Source organism: Mercenaria mercenaria, chromosome 6 (assembly GCF_021730395.1).
Source record: "Mercenaria mercenaria strain notata chromosome 6, MADL_Memer_1, whole genome shotgun sequence".
Lineage (NCBI taxonomy): Eukaryota > Metazoa > Mollusca > Bivalvia > Venerida > Veneridae > Mercenaria > Mercenaria mercenaria.
Window position 1 is genome coordinate 567,171 of NC_069366.1, and position 25,270 is coordinate 592,440.

Consider the following 25,270-nt stretch of genomic DNA (forward strand, 5'->3'; position numbering starts at 1 on the left):
AAACATTGTGTCTAATTTTCCTTGAAATTTATCGTAACAACAAACAAGAGCTGTTGGAAGGACAGCCTGCTTGACTATTTCAAAATGTTTACCAATAGATGTGTGAAAATAACTTAATAGCAGTAAAAATGTATTTGTAATGCATTCTGTTTGCATTAAACAGGTGTGTTTTTTTATGTTCTCCAAACAATGTCTATCAGACAGTAAGAAATGTTGTTACTTATGTTTAAAACTGAAGAAAACAGCCTCATGATTATCTTTTATGAACTATCATTACTTTAATCTAGAAACTATTTCAGTTATATACATGACAGATATTGAGGTTTCTTTGAAATTAGGTATTCCTTTAGTCACAGCTAGCCTGCAATTCTCTTGTTTAAACAAGGCAGTCTGAAAGACAGCTATATCCACCGCCACTGTTATGAATAGTGAAAGGGTTGATGGTATTGGGTGGAAGCATTGACATTGTTAAGTATATTTTATAGTCCATGTATGAGGACATCAATGAATTTGTTCCAAGCGATATGCTGACCTTGTTTTGTGACCTTGACCTTGAGCTAACATGACTGAGTCAGGAGTTCTGCACATCATCTTGATAAGGTGATCATTTGACTCAAATTTCATGAAAATCCTTCAAGGGGTTTTAAAGATACAGAGCGAACACAAAATAGAAAGCTCAAACCTTTGACCTTGACCTGTGACCTTGACCTTGAGTCAACAAGGCTGAGTCACAAGTTCCGTACATTGTATTGAAGAGGTGATCGTTTGACTAAAGTTTCATCAAAATCCTTCAACAGGTTTTACTGTTTAGGAGATACAGAGCTGACGCAAAATGGAAGGCTCAAACCTTTGACCTTGAGTTGTGACCTTGACCTTGAGTCCAGATGGCTGACTCATGAGTTCTGCATATCCTCTTGATGAAGTGATCATTTCATCCAACTTTCATGAAAATCCTTCAAGGGGTTTAAGCTACATGTAGCGGACACAAATGTTACAGAAGGATGGACGGAGACCATTCCTTTAACCCCTACAACTCATGGCGGGGGGGATTAACTAAAGCTATCACTAAGGTGATAAGTACCCAAAGATGCCATTTTGATACAGGAAAATATAAATGTTGCAATCATGGCCTTTGACACTGAAGTGTGACATTGACCTTGGACCTTGTAACTTGGGCTGTCACACTTCCTTGGTAAAAGAAAACAATATTTATTTCTGATAGAACTTCAGGTAAAATTCACTCTCAATACTTTTGGGATTTGTATACTTATGTAACTTTCAAGTTGTTTCGAAATCCATGTACAAAACCAGGGAAATTAAGAAACACATGACTTAAGGTATCAAATATTATCAGGACTCAGTTCATAATATCATTTTTGAAAACTGAAATGTAACACTGAAAAAATAAAACAACAGTGAGTGACAACACTATAAAGGTTCAATACAAGCACAACAAAATATAAGATATAGTATGGTAATGGCAAATAGGACAGGAATCTAAGATACAGTATGGTAGTAGCAAATAGGAAAGGAATCTAAGATACAGTATGGTAGCAGCAAATAGGAAAGGAATCTAAGATACAGTATGGTAGCAGCAAATAGGAAAGGAATCTAAGATACAGTATGGTAGCAGCAAATAGGAAAGGAATCGAAGATACAGTATGGTAGCAGCAAATAGGAAAGGAATCTAAGATACAGTATGGTAGTAGCAAACAGGAAAGGAATCTGTAGAAGAGACGAATATGGAGTAAAATCTGCCTATTGATTTTTGCAACATAATAGTTGTAACTAATATCACTGCAACACTGTGTCTGCAAAAAAATACATCATAAAACTTGTATAAAGTAATTTCCAGTGCTTTATTTGCCCTTTTTATAGTATAGAAGGTAGTACTTGTAGAGAACAGCAGCAAGTTTTGTTAGTTAACTCACAAGCAGTACCGGTATATCAATGAAATACACGTACTGTAGTAATATGAGGATGAAGTCATCGAGGCAAGCAAACAAACCATATGTTTCACAATTCAAGGGAGGCAAATCTTTTACTCTTCAAAACTGAAATTCTAGCTTGACTTTTCAATTCTGATTTTTCTTAAAGCTGTTTGATGACAGTTTACTTGGCTACCTGACACTGCAACATAATACTAGCTTAAGTTGAAAAGGGGCATAACTTTCAAAAAATTTAAGCTAGAGTTATGAAACTTGCCATATCAGGTGACCTCATGATGTAAAAAGACTTGTTACAAGTTTAAAAGCATTCAATCAAGTAGTTCATGAGAAACCTGCTTACATGCAATATTTTCCAGAAATTCCTACGTTCACTTTTAGCCTGCTGGCAGCATGTGATTCTACCTTTGTGACCAGTGCAGACCATGATCAGCCTGCACGGATTCGCTGTTCAATCAATAAATTTTCAGTGAACACCCCTTGGAATGATAAATGGCACTGCCCAAATTGAATGATGGACCATTCAATTTTAGAAACTTAGCAGGGTAAATGTTAAAAACAGGTGTAATTTTGACAAAAAAAAGCTAAAGCAATGTAAATTGTCGTGTGAGGACTGACGACATCTAATGATGGTGAAGACATGTGAGGTTTGAAGCAGAAACCTGCTTACATGAAAAACGTTTTATGATGCAGACACCAACACCAATGAAAAGGGTGGGCAACAACAAAAGCTGTACTTCAAAAAGTCAGTGAATAGTATTCTCTAACTCTAGCTGAAGTTACTTCACATTTCTAAATTTAGGTCAAAATGTCCAATGAACTTTTAGTTATTGCAGTCACATTTTGCCCAAATGGTATAAATAAAACTTCCAATTTACATAAAACAAAATCATAGTCTTATATACCTAGAAGATTCTTGTTCATCGAAACCTTTGTGCAAAACAAGAGAGAACAGTAAAGCATCTTACAACAAAACTTAGAGCTATCACTTAAAGCGATCAATACCCCAAGACACCACTTTGATACTGGGAAATAAAATGTTGTGACCATGACATTTGAAATTCAAGTGTGACCTTGACCCGGAACCTAGTTACCTAGGTTGTGCACTCTGCATTGTAGTCTTGATGAGGTTATATATTGATGAAAATCCTTCAAATGGTTAAAAGTTAAGAAGATATGGAGTGGACACATCTTTGAGCCATTTGATCATTGACTTTCAAGTGTGACCTTGACATTTGCCCAAGTGACCTGGGTTGTGTGATCTTCAAGTTGTCTTACACGGTAAATAGCTGATGCTACTGTAGTTAATGAAATCTTCCAAGTGGTTTTGATATGGAGCAGACATGAAGTTGAACTATTTGATCTTTTACCTACAAGTATGAGCTTTACCTTGGACCTAATGACCTGGGTTGTGCACACGCAGTTTTGATCTCTTAATGAAAATCTTCCAAATTGTTTTGAAGATACTGGACACTATTAAGCTACTTGATCTTCGATCTCCAAGTGCGACCTTGAACTCTGCCATCAACTTCAACCAATGAGGTAAATATTATATGCTAGTTTTATGAAAATCTTCCAAGCAGTTTTGACTATATGAAAGGGACACTAAATTTTAGACCTTTTTATGAAATTTTCTAAATGAATTTGAAGATATGGAGCATACACAAAGTTATGTAATTTAATCTTTGACCTCCAAGTGTGACCTTTAAGCTAGCACTCTGCATGTCGTCTGACGAGGCTAATAACTTGTACAGGTTTATAAAAATCATCCCAGCGGTAAAGAAGATATACAGCGGGACACAAATTACGTTACTGATGTAGCAGCAGACATATGTGACTCCAATATAGCCCCTATATACTTTGTATCTGGGGGTATAATAAATAAATCTAGAAACAGTCACTACCACCAGCATATAAACAAAAGATAGAACAAAAGAAGGAAAAAGCTCACAATACATACTAGACGAACCTGGTCCTCAGTAAAGTTATAGATCTCTTCATCTCTGAGAATTGTACACACACTCAATGGTGTACCCTGATTAGCTATAGCACGTGCAGCACGACCATGTTCCCGCAATATCTCTTGTTCAATAGACAGAATCAGTTTTTCCTGCATTAGAAAAATTACAAGCAATCAACAGTTTGTATCAGCAAGATGATAAAATGATTCTCAAAGATTGTCTTATTTTCTGTATTTACTACATAGGACTTCTCGATTTCTCTCTTGAACATAACCAACATCCCTACAATTTAATTACTCATAGAAGTTCTTCTGTTCATCTGAAAAGATTTTAGATGTCTTCTATAAAATACAGGAAAGTGACTAAAGTAATAGCAGAAGACTGTAATATATATGTCAGACTTGGTGTCTACAACTTTGATGTACTGTGAAATCATTAATATTCGTGGGGGACTAATTTTCGTGGATTTTCGTGATTGAGTCAATCCACGAAATTTACTCCCAATGAACAAGTAAAATTCCAATTCATTTTATGTTCAAAAGTTGAAATCCACGAATTCATATCCCAATGAAATTTTTGTTTTGGCCAAAACCATGAAATTTCATGACCACGAAATTAAATGATTTTACAGTATGTAAAACATAATCCGATTACCATCCTCAACAAAATGTACAATTCCAACTATCCCTTTTGAACAGATAAAAAGAGAACCGCGAGGGGTGAATGCAAGGAAGTATTTCTTTATTCATATGCACTTAGAATTCTTTTTCATTCACCCCTTGAGCTGAACTTTTTCCAAAACAATGATCTGAGATTGATGAATTAATTTACAATATAAGACAACCAAAATCAGTGTACGGCAAGCACACTGCTGTTCAGAGCAAAATACCCTCGAAGGAAAGTGCCTGTCAAGATTTAGAATCATAGGTCAAAAGCATTCTGAAGTTATTGACTGGAGACTAAATTGCAACAGGTGGACAGAGATCCAACACGATTACATATTACGTCCATCTGATCACTTTGCGTGACAGTGACCATGACCTCTGACAAACTGACCTCAAAATCATTATAAGTTATCCACTGCCCATGAGCAATGTGCCTATCAAGACAAGTTTGCGTGTCATTCTCCAGATATTAAGTGAAAATGGTTCTTGAACTTAGTCACATTGATCCTGTCCTTTGACCTATTAAGTCAGCGTCATGCACTGCTCACGAGCAAAATGCTTGTAAAGTTTGAGGACCATACGTTAAAGCATCCTTGTTTCTGAGTCGAAACAATATTACGACAAACAGTCATTTTGACCTTAAGCTTGGACCCACTTACTTCAAAATCAATAAGTCAATGCACTGCCCATGAACAATGCGCAGTCGAGATACTATGTCAAATCATCCTAAAGATATTGCTAGTAAATGACATTCTTTACAGAATACAGATGTCTGGACAGACCACATGCGCCATCATATAATACATCCCACTGGACATGTAAGAAGCCAAAGCAAAAACAAAATTGGAAAATCAAAGTTGCCTTTCATAACACTTGTTTTTTCCCCCAGACTACAATGAAACCTTTCAACAGATGATATATAGTAAATTGAAAGAATAATGGTTTTTGAAGACAACCTTTACATACCCGTTCAATAAGATGCTGCAGACGTAGTTTATACCTGGCTTTCTCTTGTTGTACAAACTGGTCTCTCATCTTGTCTTTGACAGAATTTGGAGGTGACAACTGAAATTAGAAACACAAATCACTTCAGCATCTGCTGTATTGACAGATAAAACGATTCAGGCCTATGCCAGTAAAACACTGACTGCTCAAATTCCTTGAGTGATGAACAAAGTGCTGGAGATAATATTACAGGAAAATGGTCACAATCACACAAATTGATGGCTCTGGTGGTCTTACCATCAATGCTCAAGCTAGCATTATTTCACTGTATATTGTACAGGCATTCAGGGCTGACTTCTCCTCCAAATTTCCTTTAATACAGCCTAAAAAACTGAATCGCAAGAAATTTACTAACAAGGGAGACAACTCTAGCAGTCTTAATGGAAACAAAGACAGCTGCCCTTGAACTGATCTGTGAGCAAGGTCAGGAAAATAAATAATTAGTCATCAATAACCAGTAAAGTACAGGGCTACAATCCTAAAATCGTTATCTGATTTACATGTTCACATACCTGACTAACTTTACAAAAGTGCACACCTTAGATACTTCAATTGTTAAAGTACAATAAACCTGCAAAAAATATTGACCAGAAACTATTTATGGGAAACTATAAAAAAAAAACTGCATTAATATTTTGTTCACAGGGAAAAAAAAGATCCAAAGAAGAAATACACACAAATTAATACCTTTCTTCAAGTAAGGGACAGTTTATAATTGGTTTGACACAATTTTCAACAGTACTGTCTTAATGTTACATAATCCTAGTTCATTTTTTTGGGGTTGGATTTAACATCACATCTGCACATTTATAGGTCAACTTTCCACAGGAAGAACTACGGTAAGTTGCTCCTCCAGGCATTATTTGATCACGGGTGGTCACTTGGGTAGAACCATGACCTTCTATGCCCTAAGCCAGGCTGTGACCAACATTGTTGAGAAGCGATTTGAAGGTCCTAGTTCAAAGGTGATTTTTTTTCTTCAAATGTGCCAAATGGTACATTTTATTCAACAATGATGGCTATCTGTGAGCAAACCGGCAAAAAACATATTTTCCTAAAGTAAATGACAACTGTAACTGACACTTGAGAAAAATTCAAGGACGACTGACTTCAAACTTCTAACATAAACTGTCACTGAAAGCCTTACAACTGTTTGTTTGTTTTGGGTTTAACGCCGTTTTTCAACAGTATTTTAGTCGTGTAACGGCGGGCAGTTAACCTAACCAGTGTTCCTGGATTCTGTACCAGTACAAACCTGTTCTCCGCAAGTAACTGCCAACTTCCCCACATGAATTATCAGAGGTGGAGGACGAATGATTTCAGACACAATGTCTTTTATCAAATCGTCACAGAGAACATACGCCCCGCCCGGGGATCGAACGCGCGACCCTGTGATCCATAGACCAACGCTCTCCTTACTGAGCTAAGAGGGCGGGCTACTTACAACAGTTACTGTAGATTTATGGATCTAGACATGTTTTCTAGACTAGCAGTTTGACACCTACAAACACTGAAAAAGAAGCAGCAATGACCTTGCTGTATGAGAAGTTAGGCACACAATGGGCCTGAAAAAACAGGGCAGAGGGACAAGTAATGAGCAAGCCGGGTAGAAAGTTAAGCACATAGAGGGCCTGAAAGGAGCACTTAGAGACAAATAATGAACACAAAAGCACACAATTATAGGGCCAGAAACAGATGGCAGAGCGACAAATAATGAGCTTGCTGGATGAGAAGTAAGGCACATACAGGACCTGAAGGAACAACAAATGAGCTTGCTGGATGGGAAGTAAGGCACATACAGGACCTGAAGGAACAACAAATGAGCTTGCGGGATGGGAAGTAAGGCACATACAGGACCTGAAGGAACAACAAATGAGCTTGCTGGATGGAAAGTAAGGTACATACAGGACCTGAAGGAACAACAAATGAGCTTGCTGGATGGGAAGTAAGGCACATACAGGACCTGAAGGAAAAACAAAATTAATGAGCTTGCTGGATGGCAAGAAAGGCACATACAGGACCTAAACAACAAAAGAGCTTGCTCAATGGAAGGACACATACAGTGCCTGAAACAGAGTGCAGAGGAACAAGTAAAGTGTGTGATGAATAAGAAGTAAGGCACATACAGGGTCAGAAACAGACGGCACTGGGATAAGTAAAACATGAGCTTGCTGGATGAGAAGTAAGGCATATACAGGGCCAGAAACAGACGGCAAAGGGACAAGTAAAATATGAGCTTGCTGGATGAGAAGTAAGGCATATACAGGGCCAGAAACAGACGGCAAAGGGACAAGTAAAATATGAGCTTGCTGGATGAGAAGTAAGGCATATACAGGGCCAGAAACAGATGGCAAAGGGACAAGTAAAATATGAGCTTGCTGGATGAGAAGTAAGGCATATACAGGGCCAGAAACAGACGGCAAAGGGACAAGTAAAATATGAGCTTGCTGGATGAGAAGTAAGGCATATACAGGGCCAGAAACAGATGGCAAAGGGACAAGTAAAATATGAGCTTGCTGGATGAGAAGTTAGGCACATACAGAGGCAGAAACAGACGGCAAAGGGACAAGTAAAATATGAGCTTGCTAGATGAGAAGTAAGGCATACACAGGGCCAGAAACAGACGGCATAGGGACAAGTAAAATATGAGCTTGTTGGATGAAAAGTAAGGCATATACAGGGCCAGAAACAGTAGGACAAGTAAAACTTGAGCCTGCTGGATGAGACGTTAGGCACATACAGAGGCAGAAACAGACGGCACAAGGACAAGTAAAATATGAGCTTGCTGGATGAGAAGTAAGACATATACAGGGCCAGAAACAGATGGACAAGTAAAATTTGAGCTTGCTGGATGAGAAGTAAGGCACATACAGGGCCAGAAACAGACGGACAAGTAAAAGTTGAGCTTGCTGGATGAGAAGTAAGGCACATACAGGGCCAGAAACAGACGAACAAGTAAAACTTGAGCTTGCTGGATGAGAAGTTAGGCACATACAGAGGCAGAAACAGACGGCACAGGGACAAGTAATGAGCTTGCTGGATGAGAAGTAAGACATAATACAGGGCCAGAAACAGATTTAAAAAAACAACAACAACAGGATAATGTGTTAGCACATACTGGGCCTGAAACAGAGCAACAGATGTTTGGCATATACAGGGTCGGTAAAAAGGTAAGCCACATAAAGCATCAAGCAAGTACATAATTAGAATCTAAACCTTTGCTTCAATTAAGTACATGTGAATGTAAAACGATACAGTAAGGCATTTATAATATGCATACTACATGACACGCATAAATATATAAAGCATCATGGTTTACATATCAAAAGGAAATGTTTATGATTTATCACGTCCTTTTACATGACCCTATCGTGTATGAGGCCATCGAGCAAACAGAGGCAGAAGCTGTGTAAGTCATTAGGTTTAAAATCACATAAATGTAAGCATTGTCTCCAAAATGATATATAGCTAATACCTGCCTAAACTATCTATCTAATTGTTATTTAATACACCTGCCATCTGTCAACAATGTCTTCACAACGCTGAGAGAATACTTGTATAGCTATACAGAGTGAAATGAAAATATCAACACCAAACAACAGGGAGCAGTGGTCCAGTGGTTAAGGTGTCGGCCGCTCAGCCCAGGTCTTGGGTTCAAGCCCCACCGGTGTCACTACCATGCCTTCTCATATGACACTGGTAAGTTGTAGTGGCTTTTCCAGGAAGTGTACTTGAGAGTGGTTCAAATATGTTTGAAGCTTTCATCACAATCAAGCTCAAATAAATTAGTATACAATCAAAAGGTCACAGTCATTCTGAAGACCCAAATATTTTCAGCATCTTTATCAACAAAGCCGTAGATCATACTCTAAATATATATAATATATACATATATATAATGCTGAGTACATAATTCATTCAGTGCATCGGAATGTTTGCAAAACATGAAGTGTTTGCATTTACAGCTATTAGACCTGACAGGCTTACTAGACCTATCCTAACATCTGATTTACTCAGCTGTACAAAAACAAGCCTCTACTTAATTTTCTGAGAAAAAACACATAAAAATTACTGTGCAAAAATCAGAAATTTGCCTGACCTTGACCTTGTTGATTTTCAATGTCATACAAACTGAGAAGAAAGACAGTTGAGCAGATTGACACTTACTGTTGGTACTGAGAGTGTGCTTGTAGTGTTACCCTGCAGGACATAGTTACATGTCTTCAACAGGTAGTCCTTGAAACCCTGAGGAGTCTTTGGACAAATACTCAACATGTCCAGGTAACCACGGCGACGACTAGCAATCTGAAATACACAAAAATTATATTTATCAATACAAAGTAAGCAGTACGTCCTAGTTATATCTACTCCACTGGAAAGTACTAAACTAAAACTTACTTGCATCACTTTTTAGTCCACAAGCATTAATGTGTACGGGTTGTCATCCCCACATCCACGTGGCTTTGAATCTTTTTGGTTTAGAACATATGGAGCTGATAAAACTTTAAGCCACTTGACCATTCACCTCCAATTGTGACCTTGACCTTAGACTTTGTAATTTGGGCTGTCCACTCTGCATGTTGTGCTGACAAGGTTAGCCCTTTTCATGCTAAACACGACTGACTCTGTTTTTGCGACCAGTGTAGATCATGATCCACACTGTTCGCCATTCAGTCAGTATTTTTTGGTAAACACCCCTTTTAACAATTAATGGTACTGTCCAAATTGAAAGATGGACAAGTTCATTTTAAAAATTTAGCAGGATAAGGGTTAATAACTGGTGCATCCAGTAGTTAAGAAGATATGGAGCAGACACAATGCTCACCTTTAATCCCAAGTGTGACCTTGACTATGGACCTAATGACCTCAGTTGTGCGCTCTGCATGTTGTCTTGAAGGGGTTAACATTTGAAGTTAGTACTCTAACAAGTGTTTTTTTAAAGACAATATTGGGCAGACACAGTTAAGTTGTTTGACCTTTGACCTCTTAGTGTGACCTTGACCTAGAACCTACTGACCTAGGTTGGGTGCTCTGCATGTTGTCTTAAGTTGACTACTGCTAATTTTTTGAAAATCTTCCTATTTGTTTAAGATATGGACCTGACAGGCTGACACAATGGACAAATTGATGGACTTACAGCTATGCGTGATTCCAACAGCACCCCCACCCCATACATTTTTATAGGGGTGGGGTGGGTATAATTTCTGTTCAATTCTAATACCGAGAAAAAATCCTTTAAAGAAACATAGTTATAATTGAAAATTCAAATGACAGATCAGCATTTATCAAGTTGTACATCTACTGTGATATTTTGGAAAAGATTATTACATAAAAATATCATTTTGGTGACAGTCAGTTACACAAACTTATCACTTATTGCTAACAAGGGGTGACATTCAGTTGTTACTTCATAATACTTGAAAGGAAGTTTAGCCTTGACAACAGCTTGGCCCAAATGGGAACGTTCATCACACATTGCTTGGCAATTAAAGGATGATAGGATAAGTAAGGGATGTACAACTTGAAGCCAGAAGGCATGTCACATTCAACATGCAATAATAGCCTGGCGAGAACCCTCCTGATGCAAAAGATTATAGCAAACATGTTGAAGTTTCAATTTTATTGGAGAACAAAATGTTACTGCTAATCATCAATGACTAATGGACTGAATACCTCTAAGCAAAACTGATGTAGCAACAACAAAAACAGTAAAGGTACAAGCACTAAAATAGTTTAAAGATTACACAAAACAGGAATGATTGACTACTTGAAACTGCAGCAGATTTTTTCTGGCGAGTTCTACAGTTGCTCTGCAAGTGCTACAGGGCAAAACACAGAAGGTTAAATTACTTGGCTAACATCGCCATGTTTACAGCTAAATAACCGTCTGGACCATGAAAACAGTAAATGAGCCACGCCATGAGAAAACCAACATAGTGGCTTTGCGACCAGCATGGATGCAGACCAGCCTGCGCATCTGCGCAGTCTGGTCAGGATCCATGCCATTTGCTTTCAAAGCCTATTGCAATTAGAGGAACCATTAGTGAACAGCATGGATCCTGACCAGACTGCGCGGATGTGCAGGCTGGTCCGGATCCATGCTGGTCGCAAAGCCACTATGTTGGTTTTCACATAGCATGGCTCAAATGTCTTAGGATCAAAGCATCCTGCACAAGTATTCTATATCATACTGTTTCTGGGTTTCACACCATTGCAATCTAGAAACTGGCATGTATCTTAAATGACTATAGCTGCATCATGAAACTTCTGAGAGAACTTTTCTGCCATTCAATGTGAAGTTTGGTGTTGGATTAATGAGTCATCATCAATGGGTGTATCTTGGGCCCTAAGGTTATAAAACAGCTTGCACGCTCACATATGGCTGGTTGTTTCCGAGCTCAAATTTGGAATTGACTAATGTCACGGCTACACTCTAAGACTGGTCATCAACCTTGTTTGCAACATAATGCTCAGCTCATACCTGGGAGTAACCAGACAAAATACTGTTCAAAGTTGCAACAAAATGCTCATAAAAATCTGCTAGATAGAGGGTATGCCTTTAAGCATTTTATCACATTAGCACTTTACCATGTCACTGCACTGCTGTTTCACAGGTAACAATTAACAAGGAATGTCTTGTGAAAAGCTGTGCTAAATCAAACTGGAAATAGCAAACATGATCTTCAGTGCAAAATCATAATGCTACCGAGGTCAAATTCATAAATCTTTAATAAGAAATCAGATAGCTGCGAAATATCTGCCAAATATGGTCTTTCTGGCAAACATTTGGGTGATTTTTTGTCTGAATCAAGGCAATATAAGATAGAGCAATGCAACTAGAATCAATAAATTCTCTTTACTAACTGACTTGTCATTCTCTCATGCAAGTATCGATTGACCTTAGTATACACAATCAGATTTCTGAAAAAGGAAATATCTTTTCCTGCAACCAGACAGCTTTAATGAAGACTTTTAAAAAAAGCCCTACCGCTCCCAGGAGAAACTGGGGAAAAATCCTTCCCAATTTGAAATACAGAACACTGAACCTCCTGAAACTTCCTTTATTAAATAACAGAAGACCTATAAAATAATTCGGTTAAAAAAAAAGGTGGAATAAATATAACTTGTTTTCACTGGGGACACAAAAATGGCTCAGAACATCCATAAACAGATTTTAGCATCAAAACTCAGGAATGAGTGTGGTAACCTCTTTCAGATTATTTTCTTATCATGTGTAGGATGATTTCTAGGATTCAAGCAAAATACTTTAAACCAGAATACTTAAAGAAGACAAGGGTGTGTACAGTCAGATTCTTGAATTACTGTACTAAGGTAGTGGACCGTAAATGAAAATCAGCAATTTCCGTGTAATTATGTAATTTCCAAATTCTTTTTCTTTTTTTTTTGGGGTGGGTGGGTGGGTGGGGGGGGGGGGTATGTCTGTTGAATTGACACAATTATCAAATGTTATAATTATGGCAACTTTCCAGCTTTGATGGTGGAGGAAGACCCCAGACCCCAGACTTCCTCACATGAAGAATTGAAAGCCTCCAGTGAAGCTTAAACCAACATCAGTGAGGGGCTTCTAAATTTTGTTTTAGATCTCCTCTGCTCAAACAAACACAAAGTTTTCTGTACTATCTTGGAAATGTCGAAAGCGAATGCAGAGAACACAAACTCGATCGAAAATTGCTCAATGCCATTAAAGACCACTACTTTAAGCAACCCGGCTTTGGGCAAGTACAGGCTGCTGTACTGAAAACACTTGTTTCTCACTAATAACTGTTTTAGCTTTGACAAAAGAATTACTGTTATCATTGGGGAAAGCAATATGTTTTATCCAGGTGGCTTCCTGGTAGTGTCAATGCCTAAAATGATGCAGACCACTAGTCTGTGTGCCCTTTAAACTCAGCAACTTGCTAAATCAGTGTGTCAAGAGTCAAGTTTTTAATTTACCTTTTTTCTTAGACTGATGTATATCTCAAACGGATTTGGCACTTTTTCTGTCACTAAATTTGAGTTTATTGGTACAGGACTGTCACCATCACCCTGAGGTATCGGTTCGGTTGAGTCTGGTTTGGATTTAACTTTCCGTTTTCTAGGATGTAAACATATGTCTTCCTCTTCCTTGGTTGGATTGCTGGTCGCCACCACAGCTGCTGTGTCATCTTTGAAAGACGGTGACTCTGAATTACCTACAGTAATAAAACATAAGAAAATATAATGTAGGGATAACACACGTTTTTTTTCCTAAAGTTACAACATCTGCAGAGTCCTGAGGGATTCTGAAGATGTTATAACATGAAACTAACATACGCTAATGCTATTCTAGCATAAACATGTAACTAGAATGTGTCTGTAGGACACAGGGTGTGCCCCCCATTGGTACATTTGTCACAAATAAGGGGCAATAATTCAAATGTTTGCAGTGTTAATGGGATTTAGCCTAAACAAACATTTTATGAAAAGGATTCATTATTCTAGGCCATATATTTTTGAGCTATGAGCACCACAAACAAAAAATCCACTATTTTGGCTCGTTCAAGGGCCATAACTCTGTAATAAGCGCAAAGATTCTCAAGAAGAATGCCAAGTGTGAAAGGTCACATCATGATAAAGACTCAAGCAAGGTTTCATGAATTTACATTAAATACTTTTGAGCTAGGCACATAATTAGGCGAAAATGTGCATTTTTTTTTACTATTTCAGGGGCCATAACTTTAAAAATTGGGGATAGAGCCAGCCTAAAAATAAAAGGTGTGCAAGTTTATATCATGATAAAGACTTATGCAAGGTTTCAAGCAATTATATTAAATACTTTTTGAGCTAGGTGCGTCAAAAGGTGAAAATGTGCATTTTTGACTATTTCAGGGGCCATAACTCTGAAAATAGGGGGCGGAGCCAGACAAAAAATAGGGGCGGAGCCAGACAAAAAATAGCGCAGGTTCATATCACGACAAAGACTCGTACAAGGTTTTATCAATTTATATGAAATACTTTTTAAGCTAGGCACGTCACAAGGTGAAAATGTGCATTTTTGACTATTTCAGGGGCCATAATTCTGAAATTAGGTGGCGGAGCCAGACAAAAAATAGGAGGTGCGCAAGTTCATATCATGATAAAGACTCAAGCAAGGTTTCATCAATTTATATCAAATACTTTTTGAGCTAGGCGCGTCACGAACTTCGGACGGACGGACGGATAAGACCAAATCTATATGACCCCCACCACTCATGGGGGGCATAAAAAGTAATAAATAATTATATTGTCCCTAAACACCATTAAATTTCTATAAAATTCATGGGAATGGTTTCTTTGCTTTTTTTTATGATGACATCATTTCCTTTGAATAATCCACCTTGGAGCCGTAATATATTCATGCTTCGCCTTGGAGTTCGCATATATAAACACAAGGGCCATGAAGGCCCTGTATCGCTCACCTGACCTATTGACCTAAAGATAATCAAGATTAACATTCTGACCAAGTTTTATTAAGATATGGTCATAAATGTGGTCTCTAAAGTGTTAACTAGCTTTTCCTTTCATTTGACCCAGTGACCTAATTTTTGACCCCACATGACCCAGATTTGAATCTGACCTAAAAATCATCAAGATTAACATTCTGACTAAGTTTCATGAAGATAAAGTCATAAATGTGGCCTCTACAGTTTTAACAAGCTTTTCCTTTGATTTGACCTAGTGACCTAGTTTATGACCCCACCTGACCCAGATCTGAAACTGACCTATATATCACGTCCAAGATTTTACTGAGGGTAACATTCTGACCAAGTTTCATTAAGATTGGGCCAAAATTGTGACCTCTAGAGTATTAACAAACTTTTCCTTTGATTTGAACTGGTGACCTAGTTTTTGACCCCAGATGACCCAATATCGAACTCGTCCAAGATTTTATTGAGAGTAACATTCTGACCAAGTTTCATTAAGACTGGGCCAAAATTGTGACCTCTAGAGTGTTAACAAGCTTCTCCTTTGATTTGACCTGGTGACCTAGTTTTTTGAACCCAGATGACCCAATATCGACCTCATTCAAGATTTTATCGAGGGTAACATTCTGACAAAGTTTCATTAAGATTGGGCCAAAATTGTGACCTCTAGAGTGTTAACAAGATTTTCCTTTGATTTGACCTGGTGACCTAGTTTTTGACCCCAGATGACCCAATATCGAATTTGTCCAAGATTTTATTGAGGGTAACATTCTGACCAAGTTTCATTAAGATCGGGCCAAAATTGTGACGTCTAGAGTGTTAAAAAGCTTTTCCTTTGATTTGACCTGGTGACCTAGTTTTTGACCCCAGATGATCAAATATCGAAATCGTCCAAGATTTTATTGAGAGTAACATTCTGACCAAGTTTCATTAAGATTTGGCCAAAATTGTGACCTCTAGAGTGTTAACAAGCTTTACCTTTGCCTTGACCTGGTGACCTAGTTTTTGACCCCAAATGACCAAATATCGAAATCGTCCAAGATTTAATTGAGGGCAACACTCTGACCAAGTTTCATTAAGATTGGGACAAAATTGTGACCTCTAGAGTGTTAACAGTCAAACTGTTGAGGACTGATGGACGACTGACACAGGATATCACAATAGCTCACCTTTGAGCACTTCGTACTTAGGTGAGCTAAAAAGGTGTTTTAACAGAACACAAGAGCTAGAATCTCTCTGTTAACACATGTTGACTCTCCCAATGAAACATCCCCGAAAAGTGACAAGAACAGCAGTTTTATGCTAGAATTTCTAAAGCAGAGACTTGTCCTGAACATCTCCAATATTTCAAAATTGATCAGAATGTGGAGTTGAATGGAGACTTGAACCCACGGCCTCTGAATACAACCTGATACTGACTGCAGTTCTCCTGCTTCACCAATCATGCTACTTGTCTCGAGTTTTTGACAGACATGGAAAGCTGAGAGCATCTTTTGGTATTATTATGGTACAGCATGTGGCAGGCATTGATTACCTACACATATTTTATGTTTTATTCAGAACTGTAACTGACAAAAGATATAAGCAGTAACCTACACAGGTCTTCAAACTGCACAGGGTAAAGTATACCATTTTAAAAATCCCTAGAGCTTTAAAGTTTTTTCCAGGAGATACAAACATGTGTTTAACATTTTGCAGAACTAAAACATACTTCAGCTGAAAGCTTCTGTTTCATATTAAAACAACATAAAGTTATGTCATGGTGGTGTTTTGTTGAAAAACAGTACATGCAATATACTCAATTTTGATAAGAAATTATAAGATTCTAGCCAAGTTTGAGCATGTATTATAGTTACCTCATTACTGAAACAAGACAACACTGACCTTTTAATCTGCTACAGAAAAACCAAAAGATAAGCTTAAACTGGTCAATATGGTGCCTCAGTGTTTTAGTGTATTTCATTACTTCAAGTTTTAAGTTGACTGAAATTCAATGAGACAATTATTTTTTGGCTGTCAAGCTTCCTCCGATTTTCTATCTTTAATAATTTACATTTTGTCACAGTCCTGACAGTTAAACAATATAAATGTCACCACAACAAGAAAGTTAACAGCTGAAATCTGCTGCAGATACAACCACAATTTTTGACATACCAGAATAAAATGCACTGCATACTTTCAAGTTTACTTTTCAAAAGTTATTGTAGAATTAATCTTTTGTGACTTACATAACTGTGGGCAGATACACCAACATGGAGACCCCATTCATGAAATATTTGCTTGTACTGACAGGATTTATCCATTAGGCAAAACAAAATAATGTGCATATTCCTATATTGCCTTCTATGTAGGTTTTAGCAGGGCTTATTTTCTTGTTTAAAAGACTGAAATATGTTTTACTTCTTCGTCTGAAGTTGCTTATTATTCCTAACCAACTGATCTTAGTTTTAGGACACACACCAAGGTAAAGCTTGCCAGACCAACATTTCACTTTTAGGAAACAGTTAGTAACTAGTTCAAACTTTCTGTCCTAAGCTCTTTGTTAGGATTCCCTAAAAAAGGACAGCGCCACTTGAGTAAAACAGATCAAATTTTACTTGCAGGGATACCTCCGCTTTTGGATCTACTTAATATGACTTGTTGTGTTGATAAAGTTTGGTAGCAGGACAATTATTATTGAACTTTGTCAATGATACTTTGTGACCCTGTTTGAAGACATCATTATTTATCTTTTTAAACTTTTCCTACATCAAAGTATGAAGTGTTTAGTGTATTTGTGTAAAATTTGTGAACATCCATAGACAATTGAGACAAAATCTTATAGAGTCATTGTATCAATCAAAATACTTATGTTTTGTTTTACTACTTTGTTTATAGGCAAATTGACCTTCCATGGTTATGTATACTGTATTACATGTGACTTATTTATTCCCAGTTAGAGCAAATAGTGATTAACATTTGTTTATCTGGTGGTGGGCAAAACAATGAAAAACATCAGTTTGTGTATGGGATCAAAATTTTTAATTTTTAATAACTTTTTCGCTCATTTATGGATTATCAAAAATCAAGAAGTTTTGAAATACAATTTTCATATTTTTGTATTAAAATATCTTTTTAAAATGAATAATCGTTTTAAAGACATATAATTTTAATAGCGGCGTAGTGATGTTCAGAACTTTTAGAAAAACACTGTAAGTTAAGCGTTCATAATTAATCCATTTTATTCCGAAATAGTAATTAAAAATAATTAATACATTGCTTGTTTTATAGCCTTTCCATTGATCAAAAAATTATTGATATAATTTGTGTGAAAAACATCACTGTTTACAAAAAAGAACGGATGTTCAGTGTCTGCCCACCCAATCACTGTCTTATCAGTTCTAAAAATAGAAAATACAACAGATTTATATACAAAAAAATACGATCTCTCCTACACCTTCAACAACTAAATTTTGTTACATGTATTATCATTATTTGTCCTTTCTACCCAAACAGCACTGTTAAGGCAATTATCATATTGCTGTGGACACATTCAATAAACTCAGTCACTAATGACCTTACATGGAACCAGCTTTGAATAAGAGCCTGGAAAACTGGTGCAAATGTTAAACAAGAGGGCCATGATGGCCCTAGGTCGCTCACCAGAGTAACACACCATAACAAACATGTTTGACCTAGTGACCCAGTTTTTGACACCACATGACCAGTTTCAAACTCGTCTGAATTTTTAAGGAGATAAACATTCTGACCAAGTTTCATAAAGATTGGCGCAAAAATGCAGCCTCTAGTGTTTTTTTCTTTGATTTGGCCTAGTAACCTAGTTTTTTACCCAACCGGACCTAAGTTTTAACCTGTCGGAAATTTCATGGAGATATAATTATATTCTGACCAATTTTCATTAAGATTGGTCCAAAAATGTGGCCTGAGTGTAAACAAGTATTTTCTTTCATTTGAACTTGTGACCTAGTTTTTGACCTCAAATGACCCAAAATAAAAATAGTCCATGATTTCATGACAAAGTTTCATGAAGATTGGAGCAAAGAAGTGGCCCCTAGAGTATAAACAAGCTTTTCCTTTGATTTTAATAGGTGACACAGTTTTTGACCCTAAATGACCCAGAGCCGAAATCATACAGGACTTCATGATACCAAACATTCTGACCAAGTTTTATGAAGATTGAATCAAAAATGTTGCCCCTACAGTGTTTTTTGACCAAGTTTTATGAAGATAGGGTCATAAATATGGCCTCTAAGAGTGTTAACAAGCTTTTCCTTAGATTTGACCGGGTGACCTTGTTTTTGAACCTACATGACCCACATTCGAACTTGGCCTAGATGTCATCAAGATAAACATTCTGACCATGTTTCATAAAGATAGGGTAATAAATTTGGCCTCTAGAGTGTTAACAAGCTTTTCCTTTAATTTGACTGGGTGACCTAGTTTTTGACCCCATATGACCCAGATTCAAATTTGACCTAGAAATCGTCAAGACAATTCTGACTAATTCTCATTAGTTTCAAACTTAAAATGTGGTCTCTAGAGTGTTAACAAGATTTTCCTTTGATCTGGCCTAGTGACCTAGTTTTTGACCCAACATGACCCAGATTCAAACTTGGCCTAAAGATCATCAAGATAAACATTCTGACCAAGTTTCATGACGAAAGGATAAACTAGAATGTGTCTGTAGGACACAGGGTGTGCCCCCCACTGGTACATTTGTCACAAATAAGGGGAAATAATTCAAATGTTTGCAGTCTTAATGGGGTATAGCCTCAACAAACATTTTATGAAAAGGATTCATTATTCTAGGCCATATACTTTTTGAGCTATGAGCATCACAAACGAAAAATCCACTATTTTGGCTATTTCAAGGGCCATAACTTTGTAATAAATGCCAAGATTCTCTGGAAGAATGCAAAGTGTGCAAGGACACATCATGATAAAGACTCGAGCAAGGTTTCATAAATTTACATCAAATACTTTTTGAGCTAGGCACATAATTAGGTGAAAATGTGCATTTTTTTACTATTTCAGGGGCCATAACTTTAAAATTAGGGGGTGGAGCCAGCCAAAAAATAAGAGGTGTGCAAGTTTATATCATGATAAAGACTTATGCAAGTTTTCAATCATTTATATTAAATACTTTTTGAACTAGGTGCATCACAAGGTGAAAATGTGCAGTTTTGACTATTTCTGGGGCCATAACTCTGAAAAAAGCAGGTGGACCAAAATGAAAAAAATAGGAGGTGTGCAAGTTCATATCATGATTAAGACTCATGCAAGGTTTCGTGAATCTATATCAAACACTTTTTGAGCTAGGCGTGTCACAAGGTGAAAATGTGCATTTTTGACTATTTCAGGGGCCATAACTCAGAAAATAGGGGGCAGAGCCAGACGAAAAATTGGAGGTGCTCAAGTTCATATCATGATAAAGACTCATGCAAGGTTTCATCAATTTATATCAAACACTTTTTGAGCTAGGCACGTCACAAGGTGAAAATGTGCATTTTTGACTATTTCAGGGGCCATAACTCAGAAAATAGGGGGCGGAGACAGACGAAAAATAGAAGGTGTGCAAGTTCATATCATGATAAAGACTCATGCAAGGTTTCATCAATTTATATCAAATACTTTTTGAGCTAGGTGCATCACAAGGTGAAAATGTGCATTTTTGACTATTTCAGGGGCCATAACTCAGAAAAATAGGGGGTGGAGCCAGATGAAAAACAGGAGGTGCGCAAGTTCATATAATGATTAAGACTAATGCAAGGTTTCATGAACCTATATCAAATACTTTTTGAGCTAGGCGTGTCACAAGGTGAAAATGTGCATTTTTGACTATTTCAGGGGCCATAACACGAAAATAGGGGGCGAAGCCAGACGAAAAATAGGAGCTGCGCAAGTTCATATCATGATAAAGACTCATGCAAGGTTTCATCAATTTATATCAAATACTTTTTGAGCTAGGCGCGTCACGAACATCGGACGGATGGACGGATGCACGGACGGACAAGACCAAATCTATATGCCCCCACCACTCATGGGGGTGGGGGGCACAAAAATGTGGCCTCTAGAGTGTTAACAAGCTTTTCCTTTAATCTGACTGGGTGACCTAGTTTTTGGCCCCACATGACCCAGATTCGAACTTGACCTAGAGGTCATCAAGATAAACATTCTGATTGAGTTTCATAGAGATATAGCCATGAATGTCATCTCTATAGTGTTAACAAGCTTTTCCTTTGATTTGACCTGGGGACCTAGTTTTTGACCTCAGATGATCCAATATCAAACTTGTCCAAGATTTTATTGAGAGTAACATTCTGACCAAGTTTCATTAAGATTGAGCCAAAATTGTAACCTCTCGAGGGATAACAAGCTTTACCTTTGGTTTGACCTGGTGACCTAGTTTTTGACCCCCACCTGACCAAGATTAGAACTTGTCCTAAAGATTAACATTCTGACAAAGTTTCATTACGAAACAATGATAAATATGGACTGTGGAGTGTTAACTAGCTTTTCCTTTAACTCGACCTGGTGACCTAGTTTTTGACCCCACATGACCCAGATTCGAATTTGACCTAACGATCATGAAGGTTAATTTTCTGACCAAGATTCATGAAGATACAGTTATAAATGTAGCCTCTAGTGTTGACAAGTTTTTCCTTTGATTTTTTGACCTGGTGACCTAGGTTTTGAACCCACCTGACCCAGATTTGAACTTCACCTATAGATCATTACGATTAACATTCTGACCAAATTTCATTAAGGTATGGTCATAAATGTTGCCTCTAGAGTGTTAACTAGCTTTTCCTTTGATTTGACCTTGTGACCTAGCTTTTGAACCCACCTGACCCAGATTTGACCTCGTCCTAAAGATCACCAAGATTAATATTCTGAAAAAGTTTTATTAATATATGGTCAAAAATGTTGCCCCTAGAGTGTTAACTAACTTTTCCTTTGATCTGACCTGGTGACCTAGTTTTTGAACCCAGATGACCCAGATTTGAACTTACCCAAAAAGTCATAAAGTAACATTCTGACCAAGTTTCATGAAGATACAGTCATACATGTGGCCTCTAGAGTGTTAACAGGCAAACTGGGTTCAAAAACTAGGTCACCAGGTCAGATCAAAGGAAAAGTTAGTTATGAGGACAACCGTAAGCTGATATAGCTTTCTGTCCAATTCCTTAATTAATTGTTCTGTAAATGTTTCATGTATTACTGAAATAAAATATGTTTAAACTAAAAAAAAAACTAACAGGCTTTTCCTTTGATTTGACCTGGTGACCTAGTTTTTGATCTCAGATGACCCAATACCGAACTCATCCAAGATTTTACTGAGTGTAACATTCTGACTAATTTTCATTAAGATTGGGCCAAAATTGTGACCTCTAGAGTGTTAACAAGCTTTTCCTTTGATTTGACCTGGTGACCTAGTTTTTGACCCCAGATGACCCAATATCAAACTCGTCCAAGATTTTATTGAGGGTAACATTCTGGCCAAGTTTCAGTAAGATTGGGCTAAAATTGTGACCCCTAGAGTGTTAATGACGACGTGCGACAGACACAGGGCGATCACAAAAGCTCACCTTGCTCAGGTAAGCTAAAATACAAACACATTCTTACTTCTAGATTAAGTTCAGATTTTTCGGGCTCTTTACAGGCCCCAGGCTCCTTTCCCCTCTAACAATTTCTTTCAAATCAAGCAGTCTCCCCTAAAATATACTGTAGCTGGATTTTTCTTTTTCTGTTTGTTCAAGCTTGAGTATTTTTCCTCAAATGACAGTTGAAATCTAGATGTGTGTCCATAGGACACTGGTGCCCCTATTTCCTGTCACATTAACTTTTAGGCCCTTTTAATGCATAATTTTGACTAAGTCAAGGGTCATAACTGGTCTGGCTGTGTGAAATCGGTGCAGAACTTCACATGCTGAAAGACAACCCTGTGAATTCTACGAAAATTGCAATGTGCATTTTTAAAGTAAAGTAAGTGCGTAAATGTATCACATCAATGTCATTGCATTTGAAACCACTCATATACAACATATCATAAACACTCCTAGAATAACCTGAACACAAATGAAGCTAACACTTAAGTCTGGTTTACTTTACAAGTACCCTCAAAAGAGATTTATAAACAAGTGTTGTGTGTTTAATGGAAGTCATATCATGACATTTGGAAAACTTTTTGCTGAGTTAAGAATTATAAAGGGGTAACATTGATCTGCAAGACAGTAACCATTTTGGCAGGCCAGTTGCTGCAGAAACTGGAAAAAAATGGGACTGGGGGCAGAAAACTGTCGTGACTCCCTTAATTTAAAGAACAAGTTACGACAGTTTTTTCAATCATCAGGATGCCATATTTTCTTGATCTTAGTCCCTGTAACTTTTTTCTACTCGGGCTGCTGACAGAAAAATTTGTTTCCTTGGCTAAGGAAAGTCTAGAATACCAATGGGAGACTACTTTGCAGTATTTACATCATGAATAGCAAGGCTTTGTTATAGGGGACTATTTTAAAGCGTTAGCAAAACTATTGTTTAAATGTTTTCAATGCCTCAGTGTTTCAAAATCTACTGAATGCTCGTCTTAAAGTCAATAATTCATATCAAATTACATTGTCATATTTCTGTTTTTGTTCACTAAATGCCTGTCCTCTGGATTGCAGCCAACTCATGTGTACATAACTTGCTGATACAAGAGGGCCATGATGGCCCTATATCGCTCACCTGTTATCATTGCATTTGAGGACAAGAAGGTCCTCAGAAAAAATATCTAAGTCCAAAGGACAGGAACAACAAAGGGAAGAAATTTAACCAAAAAGAAAAAAAAATCTTACAAGGTATAGATATGTTAAAATACACCTAAAAATTGGAGGTACCATCCATGTTGTACCCCAGAAAACTGGTCTCGTGTTTTCCGTACGGCCAATAATAAAAGAAGTTACTAAAAATAAGCTATTTATAGTAATGTAAAAGGGAAGTAATTATAAAAAATAAATATTGTAAGTGGACAAAAGAAGGATCTGCCAAATAAATCTGTTGACATAGATGAAATTTCAGATCAGTATCTTCATTAGTTATGGAGATATAACAATTTTAATCTGAAATAAAGGGAGGTAATTTGACATAAAATCAGTCCATAGTTATCTACCCTGATTGTCTCAGTTCAACTAATGACAATAATGAAATTTCAAATAAGTCCTGTAAGTACTTACTGATATAAATCCATTTTGATTACAATCAGGGGAGGTAATCAGATATAAAATAAATCTGGAACCTATGATTGGATCTGATTTGTCATGGAATCCAAGATTTATTGTTGTTGAAGATATTTTGGAAGTTTGTATCAAATAAAACCATAAATGAAGTCTCTATATGGCTGCAAAAGCCAAAATAGCCAATTTTGGACCTTTAAGGGGCCATAACTCTGGAACCCATGAAAGAATCTGGCCAGTTCAAGAAAGGAACCGTGATCTTATGGTGATACAAGTTGTGTGCAAGTTTGGTTAAAATAAAATCATAAATGAAACCACTATCGTGCAGACAAGAAATTGTTGACAGACGCACGGACGGACTGACGACGGACGAAGGGTGATCACAAAAGCTCACCTTGTCACTATGTGACAGGTGAGCTAACAAAAAATCACACTGATTGACTTTTAAGTTCAATTGTAGAGGTTTATAAAATTGTGGTCTTGTATGTTGAATTTCCCTGGTGCTTTCCCTTGAGGTACCACTGTTAAAACTATGGAACCCTTAGAAAGATCTCCCACGACTGGGTATACGACCATTGCTACAGGGTAAGACATATTCATGTATTGTCACTTCCTTTTTGAAAATGAATGGGAGTGCATTTATAAGGGGTAAAACAGTGTTTATCTTGGGGCATACAGTAGTTCATGTATCCTAACTGTATATACTGCTGTATTTGGTAATACACATTTTTTTTATATTTTACATTGTTGAAAATAAGTAAGGGGATTCATCAGGGTAAATTGAATCATGAATTCTGGGGTATATCCTAATACATGTATACCCTCATAGTATATACTAGGGTATACATACAATAGTTACGTAATGCGTGTATACTGATAATCTAAACAATTACTGCTTTTCTTTTTGTTAAGACGAGGGTGTGCATTTATACTAGGGTATACGGTCATACATATATACCCTAACAATATATAAACATACTGATGTATACGATAATACTGGTACATGAAAAAACAAGAAGCTGCTTTCAATAA

At 37.2% G+C, this 25,270-nt stretch overlaps 1 protein-coding gene across 4 annotated transcripts in view; it reads right to left on the reverse strand.

The window, feature by feature from the left end:
* Positions 1-25,270, reverse strand: part of LOC123550700 (ankyrin repeat domain-containing protein 12-like) — a 97,154-nt gene that overhangs the window by 9,417 nt on the left and 62,467 nt on the right. For 3 of the 4 annotated variants that reach the window (XM_053544931.1, XM_053544929.1, XM_053544930.1), the window contains exons 9-12: positions 13,534-13,772; positions 9,745-9,882; positions 5,539-5,637; positions 3,907-4,056 (exon numbers count right to left, since the gene is read on the reverse strand). In XM_053544931.1, coding sequence (XP_053400906.1) covers positions 3,907-4,056; positions 5,539-5,637; positions 9,745-9,882; positions 13,534-13,772 — 626 coding nt within the window. The remainder of the gene's footprint in view (positions 1-3,906; positions 4,057-5,538; positions 5,638-9,744; positions 9,883-13,533; positions 13,773-25,270) is intronic. The other variant, XM_053544932.1, reaches the window with a different exon arrangement.